This window comes from Bombina bombina, chromosome 5 (assembly GCF_027579735.1).
Source record: "Bombina bombina isolate aBomBom1 chromosome 5, aBomBom1.pri, whole genome shotgun sequence".
NCBI classification, from domain to species: domain Eukaryota; kingdom Metazoa; phylum Chordata; class Amphibia; order Anura; family Bombinatoridae; genus Bombina; species Bombina bombina.
Genome location: NC_069503.1, coordinates 369,070,968 through 369,095,542, shown reverse-complemented (window position 1 = coordinate 369,095,542; position 24,575 = coordinate 369,070,968). Strand labels below are relative to the sequence as shown.

At 36.8% G+C, this 24,575-nt stretch overlaps 1 protein-coding gene across 2 annotated transcripts in view; it reads right to left on the bottom strand.

Annotated features, from left to right (window-relative positions):
* CREB5 (cAMP responsive element binding protein 5) overlaps positions 1–24,575 on the bottom strand; it is an 823,361-nt gene that overhangs the window by 147,790 nt on the left and 650,996 nt on the right. For both annotated transcript variants that reach the window (XM_053714186.1, XM_053714187.1), the window contains 2 exons: positions 23,152–23,278; positions 2,994–3,104 (listed from right to left, as the gene is read on the bottom strand). In XM_053714186.1, the coding sequence (XP_053570161.1) occupies positions 2,994–3,104; positions 23,152–23,278 (238 nt within the window). The remainder of the gene's footprint in view (positions 1–2,993; positions 3,105–23,151; positions 23,279–24,575) is intronic.

Genomic DNA, 24,575 nt, shown 5'->3' with positions numbered 1-24,575 from the left:
TACCAGGCAATTCTCCTCTGAACATGGGAAATGGCAACCCCAGACAATCTTTTCGGCCTTCTGTGGGCCTCATCCCTCTAAGCACATTAGGCAAAGAGTTCACAGCTGGTTTCCCCCATCACCCTTTGGGGGACCTTCCCAAGGTCCTAATTCAAATGCATATAGAAAGAGAAATGCTCTACTGTGGTTAAGGCATGCCAGATTTTGGCAGATACAGATTTATAGTAGGGAAATCAGGAATTAAACAGGAGAGTGGAATTTGCTTCACGTGTTTTGACAAACACTGCAGGAAAAGTAGAACGTATGCTTATATAAGTGTATCTGACCAGAATGTTAAAGACTATTGCAGCTATAGACAGATCTTGCTTGTCAGGCTATGGCTAGGGCTATTAGGGTCTGCAAAAGGGTAGGGTCAACCAAACCATGGCCACTACTCTAATTTATGCTAATGACTATAGATTGATATTTCCCCTTTTTGGATTTATCATTCACAATCTTTCACAGTTTGTTTGTTTGTTTTTTTACATTGTAGCATTGCACTGTATTAAGTAGACTGGAAGACATAGATTAAAGACAATAAATTCTATATACATTTAAGTTACCAAAAATATTAATCTAAGAGAATATATATTTTTTAAATAAAGCAAATAAAATGAAAATGTGTTAATTAACCTCCTGGTTGCTAGGAGATCCTGCAACAAAGATGTTAAAGAAATAGTCTTTTAAGCTCAATTATACCTAATTGAAAAGAAATCCCATAAGGAATTAAAACTGGTGAGCTTTGACTTGAGTGTAAAAAACAGCTTTAATGTGCTGACCTCAACTAACTTCTTTAGAAGCTATTACTACAATTACTGCCACTTGTAGCAAAAAAACAATAATATATCAATTAAATGTTCACATCTGTTATGTGAAACAATTTGATTTCTATGACAATACAAAAATATTTCTCTCGTCCCACACTGGACCGAATACTGCGCATATTCTGCACATCTGTTTATGACATCTTTCTAGAGTAGGTACAAATGTACACACTGCATTGCCTCTGCATTCCAAGCCTTTCAGCACTTGCTGATTATTGTTGACAACCTTTCAACAATTTCTTAGTATACAAGTACTACCATGGAAACAAACAAGTAGATTTGCACTACTTTTTTACCACTTGCCACTCCAAACAAAACAAATGCAATACAGCAAATTAAACTGGAATGTTGTGATATGGTCTTGAGAACGAATTAACAAAACAAACGTATAATTTGGTGATTTTGTTCAACAATAAGTCATAATCCTGATTTAAAAGAGCATAACTGTAAAACACATCCACACTTACAATCACACACACACGTACACTCACACACACACGTACACTCACACACACACATGAACACACACACAAGTACACTCTCAGACACATGAACACTCACACACACGTACACTCACACACACACACGTACACTCACACACACATGAACACTCACACACACACACAAACACTCACACACACGTACACTCACACACACATGAACACTCACACACACACATGTACATTCACACACACACATACATTCACACACACATGTACACTCACACACACATGAACACTCACACACACACGAACACTCACACACTCACGTACACTCACACACACATGAACACTCACACACACACTCACACACACACACGTACACTCACACACACACATGAACACACACACACGTACACTCACACACACGTACACTCACACACACATGAACACTCACACACACATGTACACTCACACACACATGTACACTCACACACATACATGCTTGTATATATACACTTGCACACATACAAACAGACATACATGCACACACAAATGTATTAAATGTTTGCAAAGATGAATTTAGTGTTTTACTAACACATAAGTGACTGTGCTGAAATTTATTTTATTTATATGTATTAATTGCAAAGTCATTTTCTCATTTATGATTTTTTCACAGTGGTTAGCAACAATGTTTTAAAAACTGTGTATTTCCAATGAGAAAGAGCATCCATATCTGTACACCTGACAAATAACCCACTCTCCTAATAATCATCTATCTAATAAGCCTTAACAGAATATGCTTCATGGATTTGCATTGCATGGATCATTCTCCTTATCCTTCTCAGACCACCCCATAGACTTCACAAAAGCATATTTAATCACCTCTTATAGCCAATCATATCCTGCAAAGTAGACACCCATCATTTCCATGAGCATGGGCCTCAGAATGAACTATTTCCCTAACAGCAAGCCTCATCGACCATTAGCCCTTACATATTACATTCCATCTCCTCTGACAAGTATTGCTCTGTATGAATAAACACCTCACAGTTCATCTACAATTTCTGATAAACTACCCCATAAAGCATCATCCCTTAACGGGTTTTTAACCAGAACATCCCTTCTATGAATAATCTTTGTATTATTTAAAAAAAAAACTGTGTGGAGCCAAATAGGTAATGAGATCAATGCAAATGGTAAAGGACTGAATAACACTATACACAAATCTAAACACAGTGCACGCTCTGCCCTTTAACAAGCTTTAAAACTTATCATATACTCACAGTAATTATCTTTAAAGGGACATTGTATTCAAATATTTGAATTCAAATATTTAAAAAGTTAAAAAAATATATATATATTATTGCCTGGGAAAATTTACTGTATGTAACTATGTGTGAGTGTGCGGATATCAGGGTGGAACTTCCATTTCCCAGAGTTTCCCAGAAGCTTCTATGGAGTCTATTCACTAAAGCATAAATGATGTTGAAGATTCAAAAATTCCTAATGTTAAACTCTGAAATGGAGTGTAGTAACTATTCACAATAAAACAAAAATGTTCTCATCTTGGCCGAAATGTTGTTGTATCATCATGGTACATTTACAACTATATATGTCACATAGGCTTATTCGTTCAATTTCTATTATTTTTATAATTACAAAGTAAAATAGCATCTCTTGTTCTTACCATTTTGGCTTCTGAGTGCATTGCAGGGACTTGAGGAGACGCACATTGGTTGTTAAGGTTTGGGCCCTGCATCCCCATGATATTGGAGTTCATTGACATTTGTCTTTCCATCTGTGTGGACATGAGAAATATTGTGACACATATCAGTAGAAGCCTTAAAGTGACATACTTATGACATATACAATGTTTTTGGCATAAAGGGACAAAAGCTGAAAATGCATCAAAAAACATTAACAACATGTCAGTAATTACATTTTATCTAAGCTTTATTTGTTGTTTGTTTTTCTGGAAGTGCAAAATTGGAGAAGTGTTGGTTTCTACAACAGACAAGGCTGAAAGCTTGTTCTGCTGGTCTAATTAACATGCCACATAATGGTACCATTTGTAGTCATGTGTTCATTTGTCTTTTTAATGCATGGCCCTGTCCAAATGAAACCAGTTCACTTGTCAAGCTGCATAAATTGAGTTGTGGGAGTTGTCCCTATTAGCCAATTAGCATTTGTAGGAAAGAAACAACTGAAAATTCTTTTATTTTAATTTCAGTTTAAATGTTGCTTTATGGTATTGATACAAATATTTGGAGTACAATGTCGCCTTACCTCACTTTCATTATTTTCGTACCACAAAATGTTTCCTTCTAATAATCAATGTTTAACACTTCACTGCATTTTACCATCTCTTAGATCTACTTAGCTTATTGATTTATTGTGTCTCTATACGGACAATGAGGCCTATTTACTAAAGGTCTTGTGGACCTGATCCGACAGTGCCGATCAGGTCCGCAAGACCTCACTGAATGCGGAGAGCAATACGCTCTCCGTATTCAGCATTGCACCAGCAGCTCACAAGAGCCGCCCCCTGCAGACTCGCGGCCAATGGGCCGCCAGCAGGGGGTGTCAATCAACCCGATCGTACTCAATCGGGTTGAATTCCGGGTATTCCTGTCCGCCTGCTCAGAGCAGGTGGACAGGGTTATGGAGCAGCGGTCTTTGTGACCACTGCTTCATAACTGCTGTTTCTGGCGAGTCTGAAGACTCGCCAGAAACACAGGCCCACAAGCTCCTTACAGAGATTGATAAATGGGTCCCTTTACCTCAAGGCTGATAAAGAATCCTACAGTGCTCATAAAAAAAAAGATTTGAGACAGCAGCTTCTAAAACTACAGTTCCATCGAATACCTTGTTGCCAGCTGAATCTAAGAGAACTGTCCCTTTAATAGCTCTAAAACAGAAGTTTTTATAACATGCACAATCTAAATGTAGATTAATTTAAAGGGACATGAAACTCTAAATTTTAGTTTCCTGACTGATATAGAGAATATTTTTTTTTTTAAATATTTATTTATAGGTGCCAAAAAAAGAAACATACAGTTGAAACAAGTTATGATACAGAATTGAAAAAAAAAATCAAAAAGGCGCTACGCAGAGCGCTGAGCATTAAATTATCATGCATATAAGGAGGAAACAAAATATGACATCTTCATGACATAGTATAACATTTATTTCAACTTGAGATTTCACATAGAAATTAAGGCGTGTAACACGATAGGATCGCCTCACTAGGCGTTGTAATTATCTTCCTGGTTAAAGGAAACCTCCTAAACTAATAAAATAAACAAAGATAATTTGTCTGATCCAACTATTACAAGTTTGGAAGTACCTAAACGTTTAAGTAAAACGCTTCTATTATCGTGGCACTTTACATTTGTAGAAACAGAATATGGGAAAACATAAGGAAAAAGAAAAGAAAGAGAGAAAAAAAAAAAAAAAAAGGAAACTATATTTGTTTCCCCTCTCTCCCGGACTCTCCCCCCCACTCCCAACTCCTCTGTGGAACTCCAGAAGAGATCATTGACCTATTCCAAGCCCAATGGTAAATTATTATGGGTCTCTATAATTCCTTATCCAGTCAGCTGGAAAGTCACCTAGCAAAACCAGGTCACTGAAGCATTCAGAACTTAAAAAAGGCTGTAATATAGTCTTTTGAATACATTCCAAGTATGTCTTAATTAACGGTAACCATCCAATTAAAAATCTCCTAATTTCCTTTTCGCTTGCTTCTCTGAGATGAAAAGACTCAAAAATGATTTGCATCTGTACTTCTTTAATAAACACTGAGAAACCAGGCATTTTCCTGGCTTTCCAGTTTTTCACTATAAGTTGTCTCACCAATAAAATAATTACATTTACAATTTTTCTCTGAAGAGGAGTATCCAGGCTTGAACAGTTGAGAAAGAAGATGTTTTCTACCTCAAAATGTATGCTAACTCTATATATACTATTAATCCAAAAAGCCACCTTCTTCCAGAACTGTACAACCCTGGGACAGAAAAAAAACATGTGCAAAATGTCCGCATTAATAAGAAGACATCGCGGACATAAAAATTTTTGATTGGTGAACATCTTAGACATTTTCAAAGGCGTACAGTAGAAATCATTAAATAATTTCATGTGACTCTCTTTCCAACTCACGGGTATACGACATTTATTAACTATTTTACAGCTGACCCTGATTTCCTCTAGGTCAATACCTGGAATCAGTAGATTCCATTTTTCATAGAGGTTTTCTAACATGGAATTACTTTGCTTAGCAAGCATAATACTATACAATAATGAGATTGAAGGTTTTTTTACTCTAGATATAATGATATTGGCTCTAATCTCAGACCATGCGCCGATCCCCCGGCCATCCCAACCTCTGGATTTTATAAAATGATAAAATTGTGAATACGCAAATAAGTTATTACCTGGAAGATCAAATTGACATTTTAAATCATTAAAAGATATGATTTCTCCTCCTTCTGTAAAAAATTGATGAACTAGCTTGAGTCCTTTGTTGGACCATACTCTCAATACCTTCTGAATATTTCCAGGGGTAAAATCGGGATTACCTATTATAGGTAAATATTCAGAGTTAGAATAATCTAAGCCTGTTAAAGTACAAAGACCTTGCCAGGCAAGAATTATATTTTTAACCGATATTATAGTCTTGATGTGGCTGGGCAATTCTTTTATCTGCACATGTAATAAAGCTTTAGATACAAAGGGGGAAACTAAAACATTTTCAATATCCTTAGTGGAGGACCAACTTGTTTCTGCAAGCCAATCCAATGCAATTTTCCTTAATGCGGCTAAATTATAAAACCTTATATTGGGTAATGCTAATCCAGCCGCTTCATGGGTTTGCATCAATTTTTCTAGAGCAATACGTGATTTTTTCTTTCCCTGCCATATAAATTATGAGAAACTAGAATTAAGTTTCCTCAAATCCATTTTCTTCAAAATTAAAGGTAAGTTCTGCAGTAGAAAAAGCAACCGGGGAAAAATAATTGTTTTAATTAACTTAATTTTAGCAGATATCGATAAAGGAAATGCCACCCAGAGTTTCATATCAGTTTGAGTTTTTTGTATTACCGGATGAATGTTAAGTCCATACCATCTCTCTGGGTTTTTATGTAAATAGATCCCTAAATATCTTAATATGTCAACCTCTTTAAACACTGTGTGAGCTATCTTAGTATCTGTTGCATAGATCCACATAATTTCACTTTTGTTATAATTCACTTTATAGCCGGAGAATAAACTAAAAAGGTCCAGACAATCTAATACTTTAGGAATATCCTTAGAGGTATTATACAGACAGATTAAAAGGTCGTCAGCATATAATAGAGTCTTAAGGGTAGTTTTGCCAATAACGATCCGTTCCAACACTTCCCTTAGCAAAATAGCAAGGGGTTCCAATGCTAAATTAAAGTGAAGGGGAGATAATGGACACCCTTGCCTGGTACCCTTTTTTAATCTTATCCCTGATGTTAAGGAGTTATTAATCAACAAATAAGATATGGGGCTCTGATATATATTACGTACACACTGAACAAATTGATTTTTAAATCCAAACTTACCAAGCGTCTGAAACAGATATTCCCATTCAATTGAATCAAATGCCTTAACAGCTTCAAGAGTTAAGAGCGCCATATCATATCTGGATTGTTTACCAGTCCCTTTATTAGAATTCCAAATATGATCTAACAAAGTAATAACCTTCCGCGTATTTTTAGATACATTTCTAGAGGCCATAAACCCTGTCGATATAGAGGATATTAAAAAAAGTTTTTAATTTACCTTAATTATCAATCAATTTTACTTATTTACTTAGTTCTCATTCTTTGTTGAAGAGCATACCTATGTAGGTAGCAAGCATGTGTCTTGAGAGCAATGAGTCTACCTGCTTTTGAACACCAAGCGAACCACGTAAAATGTATAGTAGAAGTAATTTTTTATTTTTTTTATTTTTCACTCTATATGAATCGTGAAAGAAAAATGTAGGATTCATGTCCCTTTAAACTCTGGTGTGTCCTTATAAACATGCATCATTAAGAAGCCTTAAAGGGACATTCAACTCAAAATGTAATACCCTATAAAGTGGAAAAACCTTTCAATGCACTTTAATGATTTATTTTGCCTGCTTTTCCTGTATTTTTATTTTAGTTTTCCATTGAGAGAAGAGAGTACATTACATGAAACTTAGAAACCAGACCCTCTTGCATGCTGTAGACGTATTGCTTAATTAGTGCCAAGCTCATGCATACCTGTCCTTAATTGGCTAGAGCAAAGGAAATAATATAAATAAAACTGGCCTTTCAAGGGGCCTGTCCTTGGACTAAAAAAAACATAAAACATTTTGCTTAACAAATGACAGTTTTAATGAGTTGAATACATTTATTTTGTATGCAGACTTTATGCAATATAGGCCTAAATTACAAGTGGAGTGCAATCGATAGCACAGGTATCAGTGGTTGGTAAAAAAAAGAAAGTTTACTAAAGAATAATAATGCGGCTGACATTTTGTTTAGCATGCCCAATACTTTTAAAGTATAGCGCAGGGTGCACTATTGTGTCACTTATATTACAAGTGTATATGTGTGTATATATGTGTATGGGTGTATACATATGTGTGTGCAGTGTTTTAAACTTATCTTTTAATAGAAAATCATAGTTTAAGTGTAAGTGTTATTACTCGAGTGATAGATGACAATGGTTTTTCAGTGCCCCCACAGAAGTGTACATGAGGGATTGAGAGCACCTACACTATACGATATCCCTAGAAATTAGCGCAAGCGCTAAAGTCTTACTTTCAGCATGTAATAAATACGCTTTTAATTTGAGCAATGTTAGCACACAATAGTGCAAATGTTTTTGCACTTCACTAGTATTCTAGCCCATAGTGTTTAATCATTGATATGCACAATATTTAAAAATGAGTTGACTCTTTATTGCATGTTATCCTCATACCTTTTTACTATAAAAGTGAGACAGCATATACTGCATGAAATTAGCAAAAGTAGTGTCTATCTGAAAGTGTCTCTAGACACAAATGTGCCCTCACAAGCGTTGCCAGCTGTCCGGGAATGACCTGGACAGTTCGGGTTTCCACAAGCAAATGTCCAGGTTTGGTGGGAAACAGCAACAGCCAAATAGGGGACATTGTGCATTTGCAACATGCTGTGTGTCTTTGTATGGGAGTGTGACTGTGTGTGTAAGTGTCATTGTGTGTGTGTGTGTGTGTGTTTGTCACTGTCTATCTGTGTGGGTGAGTCTGTGTGAAAGAGTGAGTGTATTTGTGTGTGTGTGCGTGAGAGTGTGTGTGCACAAAAGAATGTGTGTGTGGGACAATGTGTGTTTGAGTTTGTGTGTGAGAGGGTTAGTGTCTTTGAGTGTGTGAGAGGGAAAGAGTGTGTTAGATTGTGTGGGTGTGGGTGTGTGAGATTGAGAGTATATGTGAGTTTATGTTTATGTGCTTTATACATAGTGTGTGCACGGCACAAGAGTATTTCCTGACATTAATAAGAGGCGTTGAAGTTACAAATATTTTATATTACACATAAAAAATGTTGGAAAATTAAGAAAGATTTTACAATTGTAGATTTCGTTGAAAAAACCCTATACACATATATGATAAAGGAGGAGAAACTGTGTTATCTGTATTAATAGATCAGCTGTTTAGCCTAAGGTTTGCCACACTCTTATACTCAAATCTTAAAGGGCCACTAAATATAGTAGAAGTGAATACCTGATAAATGCACAACAAAAAGACAATGCAATAGCACTTACCTTGAACTTGAAATGAGCAGAATATTTTCTTGCAAATGTTAAAGTTAATACAATCTTCCCTCGTGTGACAGCCATCAGGCAATCACAAAATGCATATATGCACATACTATGCACTTTGGCACATGTTCAGAAGGAACTGGACCCTCAGAATGTGTGCACATACAATATTATGTACATTTTGATATTGGAAAGTTTTTTGTTTGTTTTTTAAATTGCATACTTTATCTGAATCATGAAACTTTAATTTAGAATTTTGTGTCCCTTTAAAGAGACATAGGCAATAAAGGAATTTTTAAAAGCAGGACTTTCTATGCTAACTAAGTAAAACATTATTTTTTTGAAAATTTCTTTCCTTCTTCTGAAGGTCCAAAAACTGCAAATACTTTCCTCTGCCTACCATATGAAAGCTACCATGAATGACTTACATACCAGATCCAACTGTATACAAATGGATATATAATATAGGTTAATGCTTCTTTATTTTATTTTTAGATCTTTTGTTTTTGTTATTTATCAGTGATCCCTCTGCTTGGATGTGTACCCCCCCATGTATGGCTCCCGGTGACACACACACATACTGTATATATGGGTCTGATGAAGGGTTGTATTCCCCGAAACGTCACTGAATAAATCCAGTATTGTCAAGACCAGTGAGTGCTGTCTCCTGATTTCCATATATATATATATATATATATATCTATATACACACACACACATATATATATATAAATCTATATATATTATACACACACACACATGTATATATATATATATATATATATATATATATATATATATATATCAATCATATATTGAAAAGTAAAAGTTTATTTTCTTCAATGCATAGTATATAGAATGTCCCTTTATGTGTGTCTGGAAAAATCCTAAAATTGTAACGACCATTTTTTGTTAGAGTTTGAACTATTGTTATATTTTTAAGTATATAAACAAAGATGAAATACTATATATACATATATCTGTTCCATTTGTCTAAGAGCTATTGCAGATCTAAAAGCATATGTTGGAACAGCAAGCGCATTTATGGCATTTTCCCAAGGCAGAAAACATCTGACTGTATATTGTCTGCAAAACGATCAAAATGTAAAAGTTTGTGATAAATATGAGCATTAGAGCAATGGAACTGCTGCCAGATTGTTACTAGAAAGACGTCTCTGGGGGAGGCAGAGGGAAGATCATATTTCAGATCTGCTTGGCTTGCTAAAGTGACAGGGAGTCTCGATTTGCTTCATCCTATTTATCAAAAATGGCAATCAATGCAAAATAAAGACATTGATATGCATAGTAAACTTCACCTGCTAACAGCTTTAATATACATAAGAGTTGTTTTCTCTCTCACTGCTCAGCTGTGATGGTTGTTATTCATACAACTTGCTTGATTTTATTTATTCATTATTTATTTTGTGTACTCTCTGCTCTGATTTGCACCCTCCCTGACACTTGTATATGCTATAAATAGTCACAGTGTGTGTGTGTGTGGGGGGGGGGTGTACATCTGTAGTAACTGAGGTGAAAGACCCAGCATCTCACTAATTAAAGGGATAGTAAATCCTAGTGTTTGTGAAACATTCTGATTAACCAGTGTAACAAATAAAGGGGACATTCAGTCATGAAGTATAAAATAGTTCATGCTGAAAGTTCCTTTATTTGTTTGAAGCGTTGGCAGCCCACGGCAAAACGCTATTTTGCTGCGAGGCGACGTCTCCACCTCTTAGTCAATAGCCGTGCAGGCCAGCTGGCGCCAAGAGGTATGAGCCCAATGAGAAAGTAACCAGACCAATTCACACAAAAACACAAATGTATCTTTATTTACACTTGCAACATTTAAGTGTGTGTCTCTATGTCTCTGCCACATTCGCACACACAGAAACTTAAAGGGACAATCAACTCTAAAATTTTTGTTTAAAAAGATAAATATCCCTTTATTACCCATTCCCCAGTTTTGCACAACCATCACTGTTATATTAATATACTTTTTACCTCTGTGATTACCTTGTATCTAAGCTTTTTTTGACAGCCCCCTGATCACATGACTATTTATTATCTATTGACTCATTTTAGCCAATTGGTGTGAAGTCATGCACAACTCCACGGGAGAGAGCACAATGTTATCTATATGGCCCACATGGATTAGCAGTCTCTTGTTGTGAAAAGCTAATAAAAAGCATGTGATAAGAAATAGTCAGAACTTTAGAGGTTTAAATATTATAAAGTATATTAATATAACAATGTTGGTTGAGCAAAGCTGGGGTATGGGTAGTAAAAGTGTTATTTATATTGATAAACAATAACAATTTTGGTGTCGACTGTCCCTTTAAGCCTGTGCATGAAATAGAAATTAAACTCTGTGCAGGTTGCTAAGCAAACACACACACACACACACACACACACACATATATATATATATATATATATATATATTTTATGATTTTTTTTTGGGATGTTCACACTCCAAACTAGTGATCCAGAGGGATTAAATATGAGGAGGGACATAGATATCTTTGAGTAATCATCAAAAAGAAGGTGAACACACAGATGCAAAAAATTCAAAGAAATCTGAAATATCTAGAGATATTTAAAGTAACTAGTAGGAACTAAACAATTTTATGTATTTTTAAATGCATTTATATTTATGCATTTTTCAAAGTATCACAAAGCTTGGTTTATATTGTAGGCTAGTGCTAGTGTTTAGATCTATTATCCATAGAAGCTTTTTCTAACAGTTAGATATTATGTTTATCCATATTCATACATAACGATATAATCTACTAAAATGTAAATACAAGTTATAACAGAATTTATGTTTACCTGATAAATTTCTTTCTCCTACGGTGTATCCGGTCCACGGCTTCATCCTTACTTGTGGGATATTCTCATTCCCTACAGGAAGTGGCAAAGAGAACACACAGCAGAGCTGTCCATATAGCTCCCCTTAGGCTCCGCCCCCCCAGTCATTCGACCGACGGTTAGGAGAAAAAGGAGAACCATAGGGTGCAGTGGTGACTGTAGTTTGGAAAAATAAATTTAAACCTGACCAAATGCCAGGGTGGGCCGTGGACCGGATACACCGTAGGAGAAAGAAATTTATCAGGTAAACATAAATTCTGTTTTCTCCTACATTGGTGTATCCGGTCCACGGCTTCATCCTTACTTGTGGGAACCAATACCAAAGCTTTAGGACATGGATGAATGGAGGGAACAAGTCAGGTAACCTAAACGGAAGGCACCACTGCTTGTAAAACCTTTCTCCCAAAAATAGCCTCCGAAGAAGCAAAAGTATCGAATTTGTAAAATTTGGTGAATGTATGCAGTGAAGACCAAGTTGCTGCCTTACAAATCTGTTCAACAGAAGCCTCATTCTTGAAAGCCCATGTGGAAGCCACAGCTCTGGTGGAATGAGCTGTAATTCATTCAGGAGGCTGCTGTCCAGCAGTCTCATAAGCCAATCTGATGATGCTTTTCAGCCAGAAGGAAAGAGAGGTAGCAGTCGCTTTCTGACCTCTCCTCTTACCAGAATAGACAACAAACAAGGATGATGTTTGTCTGAAATCTTTAGTTGCTTGTAAATAGAATTTTAAAGCACGAACCACATCAAGATTGTGTAACAGTCGTTCCTTCTTAGAAGCTGGATTGGGGCACAGAGAAGGAACAATTATTTCCTGGTTAATATTCTTATTAGAAACCACTTTTGGAAGAAAACCAGGTTTGGTACGCAAAACAACCTTATCTGCATGGAACACCAGATAAGGTGAATTACACTGCAAAGCAGACAATTCAGAAATTCTTCTAGCAGAAGAAATAGCTACCAAAAACAAAACTTTCCAAGATAGTAACTTAATATCTATGGAATGTAGAGGTTCAAACGGAACCCCTTGAAGAACTGAAAGTACTAAATTTAGAATACATGGAGGAGCCACGGGTCTGTAGACAGGCTTGATTCTGACTAAAGCCTGTACAAATGCCTGAACATCTGGCACGGCTACCAGACGCTTGTGTAACAAAACAGACAGAGCAGATATCTGTCCTTTTAAGGAACTTGCTGATAGACCTTTCTCCAATCCTTCTTGGAGAAAAGATAGTATCCTTGGAATCCTAATCTTACTCCATGAGTAACCCTTGGATTTGCACCAGCAAAGATATTTCCGCCATATCTTATGGTAAATTTTCCTGGTGACAGGCTTTCTAGCCTGGATAAGAGTATCTATAACTGATTCCGAAAATCCATGCTTAGCTAGAATCAAGCGTTCAATCTCCAAGCAGTCAGATGCAGAGAAACTAGGTTTGGATGTTCGAATGGACCACCAGAGGAGTGAGTCTCTGGTTTTCTGGTCCATTTGTATCTGGGGAGACAAATCTGCATAGTCCCCATTCCACTGTTTGAGCATGCACAGTTGCAATGGTCTTAAATGAATTTGAGCAAAGGGAACCACGTCCATTGCCGCAACCATTAGTCCTATTGCCTCCATGCACTGAGCTATGGAGGGTTGAGGAATGGATTGAAGAACTCGACAAGTGTTCAAAAGTTTTAACTTCCTGACCTCCGTCAGAAAGATCTTCATTTCTACCGAGTCTATTATTGTTCCCAGGAAGGGAACCCTTGTGATCGGGGACAGAGAACTCTTTTCTATGTTCACCTTCCACCCGTGAGACCTTAGAAAGGCTAGAACAATGTCTGTATGAGCCTTTGCTTTGAGAAAAGATGACGCTTGTATTAAAATGTTGTCTAGGTAAGGTGCTACTGCAATGCCCCCTGGCCTTAGCACCGCTAGAAGGGACCCTAGCACCTTTGTGAAAATTCTGGGAGCAGTGGCCAATCCGAAGGGAAGGGCCACGAACTGGTAATGCTTGTCCAGAAAGGCGAACCTCAGGAACTGATGGTGATCTTTGTGGATAGGAATATGCAGATACGCATCCTTTAAGTCCACGTAGTCATATATTGACCCTCCTGGATCATTGGTAAAATTGTCCGAATGGTTTCCATTTTGAATGATGGAACTCTGAGGAATTTGTTTAGGATTTTTAAATCCAGAATTGGCCTGAAAGTTCCTTCCTTTTTGGGAACTACAAACAGGTTTGAGTAGAAACCCAGTCCTTGTTCTGCTGTTGGAACTGGGTGTATCACTCCCATTTTTAAAAGGTCTTCTACGCAATGTAAGAATGCCTGTCTCTTTATCTGGTCTAAATATAAGCGAGACATGTGGAACCTTCCCTTTGGAGGAAAGTCCTTGAACTCTAGAAGATACCCCTGAGAGACAATTTCTAGTGCCCAGGGGTTCGGAACATCTCTTGCCCAAGCCTGAGCAAAGAGAGAAAGTCTGCCCCTACTAGATCCGGTCCCGGATCGGGGGCTAACCTTTCATGCTGTCTTGGTAGCCGCAACAGGCTTCTTGGCCTGTTTACCTTTGTTCCAGCCTTGCAATGGTTTCCATGCTGGTTTGGGCTGGGATGCGTTACCCTCTTGCCTAGTGGCTGTAGAGGTAGAAGCAGGTCCGTTCCTGAAATTGCGAAAGGAACGAAAATTAGACTTATTCTTAGCTTTGAAGGGTCTATCTTGTGGAAGGGCATGGCCCTTTCCCCCAGTGATATCTGAAATAATTTCTTTCAACTCTGGCCCGAATAGGGTCTTACCCTTGAAAGGAATATTAAGCAATTTTGTTTTGGACGACACATCCGCCGACCAAGATTTTAGCCAAAGCGCTCTGCGCGCCACGATTGCAAAACTAGAATTTTTCACCGCTAATTTAGCTAACTGAAAAGCGGCATCTGTAATGAATGAATTAGCCAACTTCAGGGCGTGAATTCTGTCCATGACTTCATCATAAGAAGTCTCCTTCTGGAGCGAGTTTTCTAGTTCCTCAAACCAAAAAGACGCTGCAGTGGTTACAGGAATAATGCAAGAAATTGGTTGAAGAAGAAAACCTTGTTGAACAAAAATTTTCTTAAGTAAACCTTCTAATTTTTTATCCATAGGATCTTTGAAAGCGCAACTATCTTCTATTGGTATAGTCGTGCGTTTAGCTAGTGTTGAAACTGCCCCCTCTACCTTAGGGACCGTCTGCCACGTGTCCCTTCTGGGGTCAACAATGGGGAACATTTTCTTAAATATAGGGGGGGGGAACATCTCTCCCACTCCCTAGTCACAATATCCGCCACCCTCTTAGGTATCGGAAACGCATCAGTGTGTACTGGGACCTCTAAGAATTTGTCCATTTTACACAATTTTTCTGGGACCACCAAAGGGTCACAATCATCAAGTGTAGCTAGGACCTCCTTAAGTAGGGCGTGGATTAAATTTAAATGCTATGGTAACAGGCTCTGCCTTCTGAGAAACTTTTCCTGTGTCAGAAATTTCTCCCTCAGACAGGCCTTCCCTCACCGCCAAGTCAGATTGATGTGAGGGCACTACAGATAACTTATCCTCTGCGTCTGTTTGCTCATTATCTGTATTTAAAACTGAGCAATCACGCTTCCTTGGAAAAGCTGGCAGTTTAGATAAAAATGCTGCAAGAGAATTATCCATTACTGCTGCTAACTGTTGTATAGTAATCGCAATTGGTGCGCTAGATGTACTGGGCATCGCTTGCGCAGGCATAGCTGGTGTTGACACAGAAGAAGGGGATAGCGGGCTATCCTCACTACCTTCAGCTAAAGAATCATCTTGGGCTACATCTTTAAGCGTGATTGTACGGTCCTTAAGCTGTTTGGACGCTATGGCACACTTCACACATAAATTTAATGGGGGAACCACCTTGGCCTTTAAACATACAGAACATAGGCTATCTGAAGGGTCAGACATGTTTGACAGACTTAAACAGAATGCAATAAAAATTATTTTTGCCAAAAACGTTACTGTGTCTATAAATAATAAAAGTGCACACTTATTACTGAAACATCAAAAAACCATCAAATAAACATCCGATTTTAATGAAATTTTCACCACAGTGTCTTAATGCTTTGAAAAGATTGCACACAAATTTTCAGACCAATTAACCCCTTAATGCCCAAACCGGAGCTAATAACAGCAGTTAACCGGTTAAAAACACTACAGTACAATGCCACAGCATCTACTGTGGCTGTTACCTTCCTTAGGGATTATTTAAGTAGGAAATAAGCCTCTCTGAAGTCCTTTCTGATGTCTCTGGACTCCCCACGTGAAGCTGCATGAACTCCCTAGTCAAAACAACTGCGCAATTGAGGCGCGAAAAGGAGGCCTCCTTCCTCTACATCCTAGAGTAGAGGGGCCTTTCTTACTAGATTAGGTGTCCAAATAAGTGCCAGGCACAAATTAAACCCCAAAAGTGTTTTAAAGTCTGAAAAAACACCTTATTTATACTGAAAATATGCTAAAAAGCAATCGATTAAGCCCACAATAGTGTCAACCAGCATAGAGCCCTTAATATAAGCCATCATTTTATACAGAGTCTAAGAAAAATGGCTTACCTATCCCTGAGGGAATTTCTGACAGTCTTCTAGCATTACATGGTCTTGTTAGAAAAATGACTGATCATACCTGAAGCAGTTAAGCCTGCAAACTGTTCCCCCCAACTGATGTTCTCTGGTATTCAACAGTCCTGCGTGGGAACAGCAATGGATTTTAGTTACTGGTGCTAAAATCATATTCCTCTCAGCAGAAATCTTCATCACTTTCTGCTTAGAGTAAATAGTACAAGCCGGCACTATTTTAAAATAACAAACTCTTGATAGAAGAAATAAAAAACTACAACTAACACCACATACTCTTTACCACCCCCGTGGAGATGCTACTAGTTAGAGCGGCAAAGAGAATGACTGGGGGGGCGGAGCCTAAGGGGAGCTATATGGACAGCTCTGCTGTGTGTTCTCTTTGCCACTTCCTTTAGGGAATGAGAATATCCCACAAGTAAGGATGAAGCCGTGGACTGGATACACCAATGTAGGAGAAATAAATGATATATTTTGTTTAAAGTTTAATATTTTCACAATTAACTAGATTGTCTGCTAGTGTTCTTGCTACTGGAGGTATTGTATTGATGTTAGGTTAATCAGTGATGCGATAGTAGCCAATCAGGTTTTGTTTATTCGAAAGTAATTAAGTGTACAGCCTTAAAAGGTGCCTACACAAATACCCAGGTAAGCAGTGAACAAGTGCGCATGCACACGAAACGCGTCTGCATGAGGATCTGTGCAGTGACCTGTAGGATCATTTTATGCTGGCTCTTTTTATAGTTTTCCTTGGAACATATTTGTTCATGTTGGAACTTTTTAATAGAAAATAAAGATTGGATTTTTTACCTATACACCTTGCTTTGGTATCTACTTTTGGAATCTACTGTGTCCAGAATTTTGTGCGCTACTACTCTGTGGATCTATATATATATATATACATACATATTTTATGAAAATTTATTGATGGGCTTAGAAGTAAGAGGATACAAAATAATATAAAATATAAACTTCTGAAGAGACCACAAATAAATGCTAATATGCATTGTTATACCACAGTGTTCTTCACATTTACAGTGGTATTGTGTTTCTGCTTGGAAATTTAAGGAACTTTTTTAACTGTATACAGAAATATAATTAAAATTAGAACAACAAAACTTCTGTCTTCAAACAGAGGAAGAGATGTAAAACCCCACTGTATGTCAATTACCAGAAGAACGCTTATGCAAATTGATTCTGTGGTTAATTCTGCAATTTTATCTTCTGTCTGTATGTATTTTTGTCATCTCCATGGAACAGCACTACTGCTACAAATAATTCTGTTTACATACAATTTCACTGCAAGTATTTAAATGCAAAATAGATGTGCAATCCATTGATTAGATATTATTCATTTAAGTTTATTTTTACACTTTACAAACTCATGTCTGTGTTGGTGCAGATGTATAGTGCAGACAGCAATGCTATAGATTACCACCTATGTTTATTGCGCTGTGGAATCTGTTGGCACTCTACAAATAAACGATAATAATATTAATAATAATAATAATACTTTAATGTACCTCTGAACACAGACTTGCAGTCAAAAGTGTTGTCCCGTGCACTGAATTGCTGACTTCATATATTCTTCATACATATTTTTGGAAAACACTTTCCAAGTCTTACAGGGCACAAATATGGTGAAAAGACACAGGAAGCCTAATCTGTGCATAGAATCGCCAGAGTTTTAAATCTGGTCCTTTTTACATCATAAAATAAAAGAGCTTCAAGTCATGTTTATATTAAAGGAATACTGAACCCATTTTTTTTCTTTCAAGATTCAGATACATGCAAATTTAAAGGGACAGTATATTATAAAAAAACGTTTTCCCTTAATGTGTTTCCAATTACTTTTTTTTACCAGCTGTAAAGTACAAGATGTATGAGATTTGCTTTTTTAAGGCGTATTTGTGTCTATGAATTAACTGATTATGTGTTTTGAAGCCACAACCTAATAAAATGGGTTGAGCTTCTAGGTATAATCAGATCTTATTACTTTATCACATTGTGTACATATACCTGCTTCTTTATCTGTCCATAAACCAATCACTAATACTTATAGAGAACAATGAAAAATTAACATTTTATTACCTTATCTCTTCTATAACCCACTGAGAGTGTAATTTCTTCTGCTGGCTGTGTTTACACAACTTATCTATAGCTTGGCCTTGAGGCCAAAAACTTTCAGTATGGTTGGGGATACCACAGGCTAAATAAACTATTTCAAATGCCAATATAAGGGTAATGGAAATACAACAAACAGATTAATAAACTCAAGCAGGTAAAGTGGATCATTGGAACAAATTAAAGGGGAGCACATTTTTAGTAAACTGTCCCTTTAAGCAACTTTCTAATTTACTCCTATTATCAATTTTCTTTGTCCTCTTGGAATCTTTATTTGAAAAGCAAGAATGTAAGCTTACAAGCCTGCCCATCTTTGGTTCAGAACCTGGGTACAGCTTGCTGATTGATGGCTAAATGTATCCACCAATCAGCAAGCGCTATCCAGGGTGCTGAACGAAAAATAGGCCAGCTTAAAATCCTGCTTTTTCAAATAAAGATACCAAAAGAACGAAGAAAATTGATAATATGAGTAAATTAAAAAGTTGCATGCTCTATGTGAATCATGAAAGAAAGAAAAAAATATGGGTTCAGTGTCCCTTTAAAAGGACACTGAACCCATTTTTTTTCTTTTGGAATTCAGATAAAGCATGCAATTTTAAGCAACTTTCTAATTTACTCCTATTATCAAATTGTCTTCATTCTCTTGGTATCTTTATTTGAAATGCAAGAATGTAAGTTTAGATGTCGGCCCATTATTGGTGAACAACCTGGGTTGTTCTTGCTGATTGGTGGATAAATTCATCGACCAATAAACAAGTGCTTTCCATGGTTCTGAACCAAAAAATAGCTTAGATGCCTTCTTTTTCAAATAAAGATAGCAAGAGAACAAAGAAAAAATGATAAAAGGAGTAAATTAGAAAGTTGCTTAAAATTGCATGCTCTATCTGAATCTCGAAAGAAAAAAAAAATTGGGTTCAGTGTCCCTTTAAAGAAAAAAAAAACTTTAAAATGGGCCGGCTCATAAGCTTACAATTCTTTTTCAAATATAGATAACAAGAGAACAAAGAAAAGTTGATAAAAGGAGTAAATTAGAAAGTTGCTTAAAAGTGCATGCTCTATCTGAATCATTAAATAAAAAATGTGGGTACAGTGTCCCTTTAACCACTTGGTTGCCAAAGAAGACTACCAATGTAGTGTATTAAACGTAAAGGATTTATTTCTTATATCTATAAGATGGTAATTTTAAATGTATTGCAGTTTTTATTAAAAAAAACAAACAAAAAAACAATATTCCTTTGCGGAATATGCTGAATACACCTACCTCCTCTCCTCTCTTGTGGTTTTGGAGGCTTGTCTTATTTAAACAATACAGCTGAGGAAGACATCCTTATCAGATAAAGAGCATGTACACAATCATACAATTCATGCAACATTCAGTTTGAATGTAAAGTAACCCTATTTCATAGCAGATGTTCTTTAATATGCCTAATTTATTTTTATTTGCTATATTAGTCCCTTTGCATAAAGTTTGTAGAAGAACAGTCTGTAAGTACAAAGCATTTTTTAAGAACACTGTTGCAGAGATATTATGGTAAAGTACTTACATATAAATGGGATAAAATATAAAATATTGCAAGTTATGATTGGTGGTCACATAAGTAAGCCCTTGGGATCTTAGGCTTTATTTCCAACAACTTGTGTTAACAAATGTGCTTCATTCATTTGGTATCTCCTGTTAAAGGAGCAACAATGCTCTACTGGGAGCTAGTTAAACACATTGGGTTAGCCAATGGTAAGTGGCATATATGTACAGACACCAATCATCAGTTAGCTCCAAGCCAGGCTCCACCCCACCTTCAGTGCAAAGTTTTCAGTAAATTTGCTAGGCTCAGCTGACTGCAGTAAGGCGAGCTGGGAGCTCAGACTTTATAGTGCTGTTAGCAGTGGCATATTTAGGTTTTGTGCTGCCCTAGGAACTCAAAATTCTGCTGAGGGAGAGAGAGAAAGAAGAGAAAAGTGGGGAGGGAGAGGAAAAAAGAGGGGGAGGGAAAGAAGGGAGGGAAGGAAAGGAGCGAAAGAAGGGAGCAAGGGAGGGAGTTGAGAGAAAGAAGGGAGGGATGGAAAGAAGGGAGGAAGGGAGGGAGTTGAGAGAAAGAAGGGAGGGATGGAAAGAAGGGAGGAAGGGAGGTAGGGATGGAAAGAAGGGAGGAAGGGAGGGAGGAAGGGAAAGAAGGAAGGGAGGGAGTTGAGGGAGGGAGTTGAGGGAGGAAGGGAGAGAGAAAGGGAAAGAAGGAAGGGAGGGAAAGAAGAATACAATTTGAAACAATCACTGCCCTTCACATGCAAGAACATACAGTAATTATCATCATTCAAGTAAAGAAACTTTTAAATGTCCGTTTACTATTTACTCTGTGGGTTCATGAATGCAGAGAAAGCTAGCTATTAGTAGCTAACATACATTAGCGCTGAGAGTTTATGATTAGACATCACAAGCTGATCTAAGCAGTGCACAGACGCATCCAGTCTATTAGTTACTAAGACCTGCAATAAGCACTGCGCTCGCAGACCCACCACAGCTGAAAAGGGGTGGGAGCATATTGGTACTAGGTCTTCTCCACCAGCCTCACCTTATAAGCATATCCCCGGGGGCATGTTTCTTACCGAGAACGCTTCCACTGCAAAAATGCTGGCGGCTGTAAATTAAGCGACGGTTTAAAGGAGCACTGCCTAGTCTGCCTGTGAAGAGCGACCTTAATCAGCGCACGTGCCTTAATTTCTCTGTAAAAGCCTGCACTTTATCGCTCATTGTACTGTGCACTGGCTTCTAGAGAGAGGATAAGGCAGATGTGCCGCCCCTCCCAAATCTGCCGCCCTAGGCAAGGGCCTTGTTGGCCTAGGCCATAATACGCCCTTGGCAGTTAGTAAGGATCTAAACACACTGAAGAGAGGTTAGTTTACTAATATAAGTGGGTGAATTACAAATGTAAAGATTACATTCAGGGGTCACATACAAAGAACCCTGTGCAGCGAGTTAAACAGCTCTCAAGCTAAAATTTGCTTTTCTAAAATTATTTTTGGGACCTCACAGTAATGAAGAGACATAGATAATAATAATCTCCAGAGTGGAGAGCTTTAGATCTTTGAACTATAAGCAACTTCATGATTATTGTAACATCTTAAAATAGCTTTTGCAAACACAATTCAAATGTGCAGCAGTACAGCATAATCAATTGGTACTTATCAATACTAATATGTTTTGTTTTGAGTAGGAGAAATGTTACACACTTTGGCAAAAAGGCTGCCAATAGAGAGAAACTGCACTAGAAACTGAAATACATTATTATTTTGCTTTTTGCATAATTTGTATGGACTTTTTAAAATGCCAACTGCAAGGTCTTTGGTTTCTTAAAAATGTTTAACTTCTAAACTGACTTGTCATGAAAAATACAAGAAAATATTTAAAATATGTACAGCAGTTCCCACTTTCCAAGCATTTATATTATAGTACTGTGTCAGAAAGTAACTATCATCCAATGATATTACTATTTTTCATGATTAATGTCTCTATTCCACTGTGTCAAAAATCACTATATTGCAAGTAAGTGCTGAAGGAGACACAATCGTGAGTTTAGTGAAGCTTGGAAGCCAGGTGGCTAAAGAAATTTTTTACCTGAAAAGAATAATTACTAATCCTAAACCTAATAATGATCTCTGAGAAATGATATTACTATTTCTTTGAACTCATGATTAATCTACCTCTGCTCAAATTGAGAAGTCCTAAAATTCTAATCTGTTAGTGGAAATTTGTAGCTATAGTTTAAAGTCCCTAATCTACTGTTTTTTAAACATATAGGGGATTATACATCATAATGTACCAACATGTCACTTAAAGGGACATTAAAGTCATGCAAAATGATAATTTGCATTAGAAGATGCACTAAACATGTTAAAATGTTTTGTTGGCATGGGAAAAAATGTTAAAGGGACATAAAAATGTACTTTATTGTTGCATTACTGCTTTCATATAACTATTTGAAAAGAGGTTAAACACATAATTAAAGTCAGTTCCAGAACAGCACTACAGGGATCTAGCTGAAAACAAGATTTGGTAAGCTGATGATGAGAGGCGTATGTGTTCAGCCACCAATTAGCAGCTAGCTCCCAGTAGCACATTGCAGCTCCTGAGCCTACCAAGGTGTGTTTTTCAACCAAAGATATGAAGAAAACAAAGTCAATTGGATAATAGGAATAAAGTGAAAAGTTTCATTTTGACTAACAGGAAGTAACCAACTACTTGGGTGAGAAGCTCACTGACTAACAAGAAAAGACACACACAATTCATGGTGAACAGTGACATTACCCAGAAATATACCAACATTTTTTAAATCACAGGGTCATTAATTTAAATATACATTTTAAATTGTCTTCTTTAGATCCAACTATATATATCTAAATACTTTAAAGTTCATATAAGCTATTGAATTAAAAAAGGGGAAAAGACTCACAGGCATCAATACTGCAGATGATCCAGGCATGGTAGGGTTGGGGAGGGTACCAGGCATAGAAGCAGGCATGGGCTGTCTTTGTCTGTTATGTAGATGCAGCAATGAAGAGAGAGAGCCTGGAACAGGCCTGGGAAAAAAAGAGAAAACATGGTCATTATCAAGGAGAAGAAAAACAAGCAGTTAAGCACTGCACATTATCTGACATGTCAAGCTAGCCCTTGAGATACCAGATATAACAACCCAGGTTCATTCTCTAACCTTTCCTCCAAGTGCACCGTGATTCATATATATATTGTTTACATATTACTAGAGGACAGTAGGTTATGACAACAGGGTATAGACCAGCAGTTCTAGGAGAGAAACGTGTTATGTTTTCCAGATTACCAAGAACACTAGCCAAAACCCCATCTGATCTGTGTTCATCACTGGATTTTGTTTTTGGCTGACAAACTATAAATACGTGATAAATATAAATTTTAAATTGCTTGTACTCATTACAAATTACAATCATATGTAAAAGTATAAGCCAACATTTATTAATTCCTAAAAATAATATTATGGCAATGTGTAATTAACAAAATATGACTTCTCAGGAAAAAAAATCTGTCTATCTATCTATCTATCTATCTATCACCTATATCAGTGAATATATATCTATAACTATGGAAATGAACATCTATTTCATTTTCTTTCCAGATGAAGCATGTAAAGGTATTTTTAAACGGAAATAGAAGGTTTATTTTCAGGAAACGAGTGGTCAGTAAGCCCCATAAAAGGCCATATCTCTTGAGTAATTAGAGTGACTATGAGTGAACTCCCAGCTGCTCATTAACACTTGGGAAAGAGAAGGACTGAAATGCTACTGTGCTGGTACATTATTGCACTGAGCATTTCCTGCAAGTAAAGAGAGCTGATTTACATGTAATAAATATTATATATAAAACATTCCTGTGCATGCTGTAATTTGGGACACATTGGTACTATATCACTATGGCCCAATTAAGCAGCTGCCCCAATAAAGCAAATTAATTGTATTTGTTATTGGGGTACAATTTTTAAAAAAAAATATTGTAACCAAAGCAGGTACTTACAGAACAGGTACGGTATAATGTGTATACGTATGAACATACTTAATAATGCGTGCCAAACAAAGATGTAAACATTACTTAAAGGGACATGAAACCCACATTTTTTTTTCATGATTTAGAAAGAGAATGCAATTTTAAACATCTTTCTAATTTACTTATATTATCTAATTTGTTTTATTCTCTTGATATTCTTTGCTGAAAAGCATATCTAGATATGCTCAGTAGCTGCTGATTGGTTGCTGCACATAGAAGCCTCGTGTGATTGGCTCACCATGTGCATTGCTTTTTCTTCAACTAAGGATATCTAAAAAATGAAGCAAAATAAATAATAGAAGT